General features: G+C 37.5%; 1 protein-coding gene across 1 annotated transcript; it reads right to left on the minus strand.

Moving 5' to 3' along the window:
* Positions 1-261: 261 nt before the first annotated feature.
* On the minus strand, positions 262-9092 carry LOC122065912 (putative G-type lectin S-receptor-like serine/threonine-protein kinase At1g61610). Its single transcript, XM_042629732.1, has 6 exons — positions 8915-9092; positions 1608-1720; positions 1310-1520; positions 986-1223; positions 665-815; positions 262-561 (listed from the first exon to the last, which is right to left on the minus strand). Exons 1-6 carry the CDS (start codon positions 9090-9092, stop codon positions 262-264), a joined length of 1191 nt encoding a protein of 396 aa, XP_042485666.1.
* Positions 9093-9757: the final 665 nt, after the last annotated feature.

Here is a 9757-nt window from a genome sequence, read left to right on the forward strand (position 1 = left end):
ATTGAGTACTCAATGCCTTTTAGGGCCATTAAAGCCCCTGATGTTCCAGCATATAGCTTTCATCAATTAACCATGAAGGGTATTTTTCACAATAGTGTTCGAAGATTTCAGAAAAAAGAAACTTTTGAAATTCAATGATATAAAGATTGAGTGTCATGAGAAAAAAGAAAGAAAATATATTCATTCATAACCAAATCACATGTTTTAGTATACATCCCAAACAAAATAAAAGGGTACATACAACATAAGCAAGCATGCTACTTATCGGCTCTCAATGACTGTTATCGTACATTCATTTGTAGAGTTTAGATCACTACCATATGAATCCAAACTAACGTTAGTCATGTCACGAATATATAATGGCATTTTTGGAGGAGTAAGAGTTGTTTCAGTAGTAAGCATGGAAACTACTTTATACATAGTTGGTCTGTCCACCGCGTAATCTTGCACACATAGGAGCCCTATATGGATGCATCTCATTGCTTCAAGTTGATCACAACTATTAATTACTCTTTGATCAACCAATTGCATTCCCTTGCCGTCATTCCATAATTGCCAAGCCTGAAAATGAAATGCTCTCAAATGTCAAAATGAGAATTCAAGATGAAAAATTAAATGATCACTTAAAAATAGCATAAGAAAAGGGCATTAAAATGTAACTTACATAGCCCAGTAGACTTAGATGTTGTTCATCATGAAAAAAGCTTTTATTTTTTACTCCACTCACAATCTCTAATAACAAGATACCAAAGCTGAAGACATCAGATTTTTCAGAAAATACCCCTTCCAAGGCATACTCTGGTGCCATGTAGCCACTGCATGAAGCATTCAATAACACATCTTAACATAGTAAAGCTTAGTCTCTTAAGACAATTAGGAGAGTACAATTAAGGTTAGATTTGGAGTATGGAAACACTTTCTTTAAATGGTCCTTCAATTACTATTAATTGTCTTTAAGTCAAGATTAAATAGACTTCATACTTACTATGTTCCAACCACTCTATTAGTATTTGCTAGATCCTGCTTCCAGCCGAAGATCCTTGCCATGCCAAAATCTGAAATTTTTGGATTCATGTGTTCATCTAAGAGAATATTGCTTGCCTTCAAATCTCGATGAATGACTTTTAACCGAGAATCACGATGAAGATAAAGTAGTCCACAGGCAACTCCCTTGATAATCCTAAAGCGCTTAGTCCAATCCAATTCTGCTTGTTTTGATGGGTCTATCAACAATGTTCAATTTCACCTAGTAAATAATCTGCTAAACTATCAATAAATAAGGAATTAAGAAGTGCAACAACAAACTTACCAAATAGGATTTTATCCAAGCTTTTGTTGCTCAAGTACTCATAAAGCAAAAGCTTTTCTTCTCCTTCAATGCAAACACCAACAAGTTTGACAAGGTTTCTGTGTTGAAGTTTAGAAATTAACATAATTTCATTCTTGAACTCTGTCATTCCTTGTCCTGAAGTTCTTGAAAGTCTTTTGACTGCTATAGCTTGTCTCGTTGATAGATTCCCCTGAAAGATTAATTATGAAGTCATAAAAAGTTTTCCAAAAGACTTTCCATTTCATATATTATATATTCTTCTAGGTTAAAAAGTTACCTTATAAACAATGTCAAAACCTCCTTCTCCTATTTTGTTGCAAAATGAGAAGTTGTTGGTAGCCATTTTGACACTATCAAAGTCAAATAATTGGAGTTCTTGATCTTCTCCATGTCATACATGAGAAAATTGGAGTTTTGGATCATCTACATGTTGTAAACCATCTTTTAAGAAATTTGTTTGTAGAGAGGATGGAAAACCGTCGCTGACTTTAACCGTATCAGATGTATTTGACAATTTTCTATGTATCCCTGATTTTGATGTTTGAAAGGATACAAAAAAAAAATTATTGTAAGGCCACAATTATAGGTGTGCCCATCTTTTCCCCTTTAATATAAACGAAGGTAATTTATATACTTCACCTTTTTGTTTTCCCATGGATCAATACAATGTGTATGCAGTGGCAACCAGGATGATTGTACATGTTCCCAAAGCTACTCCAAGCACTATAGCAAATGTATTTGTTTTGTCTGCAATATTATGAAAGAAAATAAATTATAAAACCCATAATTTCATATAATTTAAATTATCTAGAACTTTGTAGATAAGTCATTAATTACATTCAACTATCGAAAAGCTCTATTAGTATATGATTATGCTTTGCCTTCTTAAAACAACATAGACTAAAAATAATGTTGCGTTACTCAACTACTGCATCTTTTGTAGCAAGACATCAATAAATTGTGTATAATTAAATTTCATAGTGGAATAAATTAGCAAAAGAAATGAATATCTTGTAATGCTCTCTAGCTACATTCAACCATTATAGCAATTTATTGATGCATCAGGCTGCTCAAGCCATTAAGCCCACAAGATGCTTAAAAAATAATATTAGTATCATTTGATTTATTGAGTCATAATTCACACAATTCTTTCTTTCTTATGGCAAGGAAAAAAGGTTTAAACATGTGAATTTTCATGGATCATAATGTCTAGCTATTCAGAATAAAACAAAATGCTTAGGTTCTAACAATTTATTTGTAGAATAAATAAAGGCCAACGAATATAAAGTTAAGTGGTTAAAGCTATGCAAGAGGAGATGGATTCTTTCCATAAGAACCATATGTATGATTTGGTAAATCTACATAAAGATAAAGTCATTAAGAAACAAATGGGTATTCAAGTTGAAGAGAGAAGAGAATAGCTCACAACCAAGATACAAGTCAATGCTGGTTATTAAGGGTTTTGACAAAATAAGACATTGAATTTGAAGAGATTTTTTCTCTTCTGTAGTGAAGATGTCATCCACTCGAGTTGTGTTGGGTCTAGCTACAAGCATGAATTTAGAAATTCAACAACTTGATTTAAAGATAGTCTTCCTCCATGGTGATTTAGAGGGAGAGAATTACATGGAACAACAAAAATGTTTCAAAGTCAAGGGTACGTAGTTTGCAGGTTAAGGAAGAATTTGTACAACTTAAAATAGGCACCAAGGCCTATTTTTATAATGGTCATAGGTACAACAGAACAACATTAAGTCAAAGGTACAAGAAGGTTTATTCATTCATAGTGGTCATAGGTACAATAGAACGACATTAAGTCGTTATGTAATTGTTAAGTTTTAGAAGGTGGTTTTATCATTCTTTTACTCTATATTGATTGTTGGAAAGGACTTCAGCAAAATTGACAAGTTAAAGAAGGAATTGAGCATGTCCTTATGAAGGACAAAGGATAGGTACAACAAATCTTAGGCATGAATTTCTCTAGTGATAGAAAAGCGGTAAAAATATGGCTATCTACATACAAAATGTGCTTGAAAGCTTCAATACGGATAAAGCAAAGTCATTCAATTTTCCTCTTGCAAATCACTTTAAATTGAGAAATGAATAGAGCCCTTCAACTGAGCTAGGAATAGCAGAGAAGAAGAAAACTCCCAACGCATCAGCTATAGGAAGTTTGATTTATGCCATAGTGTGTACAAGACCTGATATTGCACATGCAGTTGGAATTGTGAATTGATTTCTTGACAATCCTAGCAAAGAGTAGTGGGAAGCAGTTAAATGGTTTATGAGGTATCTTAGAGGTTCATCAAATGCATATTTGGGTTTTGGACGTGATAAATCTATATTGCATTGACACATAGATGTTGATTTTTTCAGGTGATGTTTACTCAAGGAAGTCTACATCTGAGTATATGTTTCCTTTTGCAAGGGGAGCAGTGTCATGTCACTCCTAGAGGTATGTGGCATTATCAACTATTGTTGAGTATATTGTTGTAGTAGAATCCTAAAAGGGGATTTTATGGATAAAGCAGTTCCTTCAAGAACTAGGCTTGAAGCAAGACAAGTACATTGTTCATTGTGACTGTCAGAGTGTTATCCACTTAAGTAAAAATCCTATTTTCCATTACAAGTCCAATCATGTTGATATAGGTTTCACTAGATTAGGGATGTTTTATAACAGAATCTTATAGAACTGACGAAGACCCATAATGACAATAATAGTGCAGATATGATAACAAAAGCATTACCTAAGGTAAAACATGACTTTCACTGAAGCAGGGCAGGATTGGGCGTGGCAGATCCCTCCTCATGAGTTAGAGGGAGAATTTTTTGGGCACATCCTTTGCTTTAAGACAATGAAACACAAACCTCCTTCGAGGAGGGTGGTCTCTCACATTCTTTATCAATGTTTATATGAAAATGGAAAATGGGATAAGAGCGTTTTACCCCTCTCATTCCCTCATTTTCATTTCTGAGCCGTATGAGGGATTGCAATATCTCACGTGACTTATGTTTCTGAAGAAAAAAAAAAAAAGAAGAGATTTTTTTGGATACTTTATTCCTTATACATGACAGATTCTATGACGTTTTCCTACTACAGGGAAGTTCTTCATGTATTTGTTCTTGCCAGTATTGAGGTGTGAGTACAGTAAATCCATCTATTGTTTTGGTGAGAAATACTTTGATATCCAAGAGTGTTATTTCTCTTAATTCTTGGTAGCCTCTAGTTTAACTAGAGAGGATAATTGTAATCCCATTATCTACAAAGTGGAGGTTTTGTCTTGACTATATCTAGTGGCTTTTCTTTTTCACCACGGAAGGGTTTTCCACATAAAAGTTGGTGTGTTCTTCTATGGTTTGGCTTGAGTTTAATTTATCCGTATTATTATTCTTTACATATTTTTCTTGTTGTGTATCTCTATTAATTTGCACACATGTGAGATAAAAGTTCGTTTTTCCAACATTCTTAAGATTCTAATAATGACAATAGCATTGGTCTGTAACTAGATTGATCGAACATGAAGTGCTAGGTCACATTAGCTATATATAGGAAAAGATAGGTTAGGGATCCCATATTGATCTGGGTTATCGCATAGAAACCTCTCAATTAAACTCATATTGTAACAGTGTAAACTATTCAGGGAGGTATTGGCTTCAATGTTAAAGACCACCAGGGACATATGCATTACAATTTCCAAGGCCTTAGACTTTTCTTCTAGCCTCCTGAGGGAAGCTTTGGTGGTACAAAGTGGGTTGTTAGAAGCAATCTTTGAGTTATTTGACAACATTCTTGTGGAATCAGATAGCAAAGAGTAATGCCCTTAAATCGCCGAGGGGGAGCACATCGATTACTCTATATGTTCAGCCTGTGGTGGACATAGTTCATTCTTATTTTCAAGATTGTAATTTCCATTTTACTCGTAGGAAGATAAACTTTGAAGCTGACTCCTTAGCTAGGAAGGCCCTGTCTGTGCCGAGCTGGAGGGTTTAGCTTATTTCCACTCTGTGGTTGAAGGAATTTTGTAATTCAGCAACTTCAAGCTTTGCTCGCTTCCATGAATAGAAGTTTATTTACCAAAAATAAAAATTATTGAAGTGTCTAAGAAGAATATTTTTGCTCATAATCTGTCTTTTAACTTATGGTTCAACGAGAAAGTTCAGTCTTAACCCTAATTGTCTCATTAGTGAGTAGACTTGCAAAGAAATATTTAAATAGCACTAAACAGCTTTCTGCCTATCCTCTAAATGTTGCATGGTGATTCACTATCCACTATGGTGCATCAAGGATGTTTTATATACATATAAACTTAAGTATTCTAGAGTCTGGATTCTCTACCCATATGTGGAGACAACTTTCCACCACAAATGGATAGTTACTATTAACACACAAGGTTAATGAAATCTATTTTCAGTATCCAAGTTTGCTCTAAATCCGTAGAGTATATTATATACAAGAGAGAATCAAGCCCTAGTCAGATATTGCCTTTAGGATTACAATTCTTGTACAATTTGTAAATACCAAATACACTCATTATCTCATGTGTGAAATATGGTAGGTGAATAGAATTAAAGATCACATAGGATTCCTTAGAGATTGCCCTTTCTATGCATGTATGATGAGTTGTAATGAGTTGTGCTTCGATACACCCCCTCAAACGGAAGGATGGTGACCACAGACCTTCAACTTATCTCTCTCAAAACTGAAAACTAGTTGTAGGAAGAGCCTTTGTTAAAATAACAGCAATTTGATCATTTGTAAAGATAAACTGAATGTATAGCTGATGCTTAGCAACCCGATCACGGACAAAGTGGAAATCAATTTCCACATGTTTGGTGCAAGCATGGAAGACTGGGTTGGTTGAGAGATAGGTCGCCCCAATGTTGTCACACCACAATATGAGTGGCCCTTTGAAAGGATACCCAATTTCCTTAAACAACAACCAAGCCAGATGAGCTCAGCAATGGTATCATCTAGAGCTTTATACTTAGACTCAATGGAGGATCGAGGGACGATTTTCTGCTTTCGATAATCCTAAGAGATAAGGTTTGAGCCAAGAACACCGTATAGCCACTAGTTGATTTTCGATCATCTCCATTGCCAGCCCAATCAACATCTGTAAAGGCTTATAGAGTGGACCCCAGTGATCGTTAAAGAAGTAAGCCATGGAATGAGTCTGATGTAGATAATGGAGAATATGCTTGACCAAAGCCCAATTGTACTCAGTTGGTGCATGCATATATTGACAAACACAACTAACATAGAATGCAACTTCTGGCCGAGTTAAAGTAATATACTACAGAGCTCTCACAATAGAGCGATACTTGGTGGATCTGAAAAGGATTACCCCCTGTGGAGTTAGGCTTTGCAGTTATAGCCATAAGGTTTTTCACCCCCTTGCAGTCAGTCATCCTAGCCCACTGAAGCAAATCAGAGATGTATCGAGACTAAGAGAGCAATAGCCCCTGTGAGTGTGGAAGTGCTTCAATACCCAAAAAGAAGCTTAAATGACCAAGATCCTTAATGGGGAATTCATTAGACAACCGAGATAGCAGATGGATCACTTGCATAGGAGTGTTACTCGTAATGAGGATGTCATCAATATATATTAGAACATAAATCACCTAATTAGCATGTCAATATATGAATAAGGAGGGGTCGGTTCGAGAGGCTATGAATCCACACTGAAGAAGGAACTAAGTAAGGTGCAAAAACCATGCCCGTGCAACTATTTGAGACCATTTAGTGACCAATGTAACCTGCAAACATAGTTGGGGTGGTTAGAATCACTAAAGCCTTGGGGTTGAGACATATACTTCCTATTTAGGAGGCCATGTAAGAAAATATTATACAAGTCCAGTTGCCATATGGGCTAGCCTGAGTGACAGAAATGGAGAGGATAGTGCAGATGGTGGTTGATTGGTTTACCACAGGACAAAATGTGTCGTTGTAGTCACCATGTTGTTGATGGAACCCCTTGGCAACCATGTGAGCTTTGTAACATTCCAAGGTTCCATCGGCTTTCCACTTGACACTGTAGACCCATTTATAGCCTACTAAATTGATGTCAGGGTAGGGAGGAACCAGGGACCATGTATCATTGTGAATAAGAGCGTTAAACTCCTCGGCCATGGCAAATCACATTCAGGGTTATGTTAGCTTGGGAAAAGCATGTAAGTTCAAAGCTAGGGAGGATGCGGAGGTAATAGCTAATGCATGGAAAGGGTTGGTCCTTGGATGGAGCTGCATTTGGGACATGGATAAGTGGATGAGCAGAGTAACGAAAGTCATGGAGGAGTTGAAGGCCAGTTTGGGTGTGAGGAGAAGAGATAAGCGAGGTGGGGTATAGGTCGGCTAAAGGACGGGTGCAGAGAGGGGGGAGAGGATGGCGACGATAAGAGTGAAAGAGATGGTGGAGTGGGAAAAGGTGTTAATGTGCTGTAAGGGGTAGGAGAAGGAGACCACGGAGTTCTGTCTCCATAATATGGTGATGTCGCCATTCAACTATGCCCTGTTGTTCATGGGTATGGGGGCAAGACAAGCGATGGGAAATGCCAAGCTTGGCAAAGTAAGTGGGAAGAGTGCAATACTCTCTTCCCCATTCACTTTGGATAGCCTTTAGGGTACGAGAAAAGTGGCTTTCAACCAATGCTCTAAATTGAGTAAACACAGTAAAGACTTCAGATGTATGCACAGTGGGGTAAAACCAAATAGATAATACACACGCAAATTACAAAAAATCGATGCCTCTGAGAAAAATTCATTGGGGAAGGATCCCATACATCACTAAAAATCAAATCAAAAGGAAAATGACTATGAGAACTAGTTTATCCAAGAGAAAGACAACTGGCTTTGCCTAGTTGGCAAGCATGGAAAGTATTATGTAGACTGGAAGACTGACAAGGCAAGTTATGTAGATGCAACATCAGACGAAGAAGACGCTCATGCAGATGACCTAAACAGGAGTGCTAACCATCCATGGTGTTCATTCGGCAATACTGGCGGAGGGAGAGAAGGGAGGAGTCGAATCCAAGGCGTGTAGACCCCATTTACTTAGTTCCAAAATAGAGTCGTTTTGGTGACCTAATCCTTGACACATAAAAAGGATGGGTGAAATTAAAAAAAATATGCCATTTTCCTTAGCAAATTTTTGGACAGAGAGGAGAGGTTTAGAGATAGACGGGATATGTAACAGAATACATAAGAGAAAAAGAAGAGAAGGGGAATTAGAAGATAATAAACTAGAACCAAAATGTGTAATAGGAAGACCCTTACCATCACCTACTTGAAGATTGTCCGCCCCAATATAGGAGTCATATGTGGAGAAAGCATAGATGTCTTGAGTAACATGATGAGTCGCTCCAGTGTCAAGATACTAGGTTAGGGTAGTGGATGGGTGTGGAGGGTGATAGGGCGGACAATGAAGAAGGGGATGTTGGGCATAGTGGATGGTGGGGGTGTAGGGAGGTTGGCGCTGATAGGATTGTGCATGGGTGGCGCCATCAATTGAGGCCGATAGTAACATGTATTCGTAGCGTGATTGGTATGCTGGCATATGGTGCAGAAGCATCCCCCTGGAGAGTAACCATGACCCCCACGACCACTTCCAAACTGCCCCCCATGACCTTTAGATGAACCACGACCAACAGAAGAAGTGTCATTGTCATCAGGGGAACGGGAGGACTTTTGTGTAGTATTGGCAAATGGAGCAACAAAGTCAAAACTAATAGTAACAGACAGCTTACGAAGTGCGCATGCTTTCATGGTTGAGAAGCAGCGCATGAAGATTAGCATAAGGAGGAGGGGAGATCTTCAATATAGAGGGGACGATCTCTTGAATATCCTCTTTAATGCCACGAAGAACATGTCTGTTGAAGCTGGCTGGTGTGAAGGGGTTACCCATGACGGCCAACTCTGTTGGATTTATGGGCTAAATTAATTATTTGGGTTGATTAAATGGGTGAAAGTCAAATTGCATAAACCGGTTTGGTCCACTCTCAAGTTTAGGGATATGCTGGCTCAACCCATTGTGGTTTAGGGTTTTGAGTGCAGGACAGTATTATAAATACTAGGTTTTGGGTCCCTACAGCCATTATTCACTCTTCCCCACTTTACCACTAAAGTGAGAGAACCAAGGAGGTTTAAGTGGCTGTAGAAGATCCATAGCCAAGCCAAGAGAGCGAAAGTAGGAGTGACCAATATCAATCATCTTCAGCATACTAGGTGAAAGGTACAAATCGATCCTCCATAATTTTATTAGATTCGTGTTCTTGTTTTTCCTGTGTGGTTTCCTCAATAGGGTTTCAAACTTAAACCCATAGGGAGTTCTAACAAGTGGTATCAGAGCAGACCACATGGGACAAAAATCGATTGAATTTTTCTTGTACATGAGAATTTTGATTATTACTTAAAACCTGATTTGATTAAAA

This window comes from Macadamia integrifolia, unplaced genomic scaffold (genome assembly GCF_013358625.1).
Source record: "Macadamia integrifolia cultivar HAES 741 unplaced genomic scaffold, SCU_Mint_v3 scaffold2153, whole genome shotgun sequence".
Lineage (NCBI taxonomy): Eukaryota > Viridiplantae > Streptophyta > Magnoliopsida > Proteales > Proteaceae > Macadamia > Macadamia integrifolia.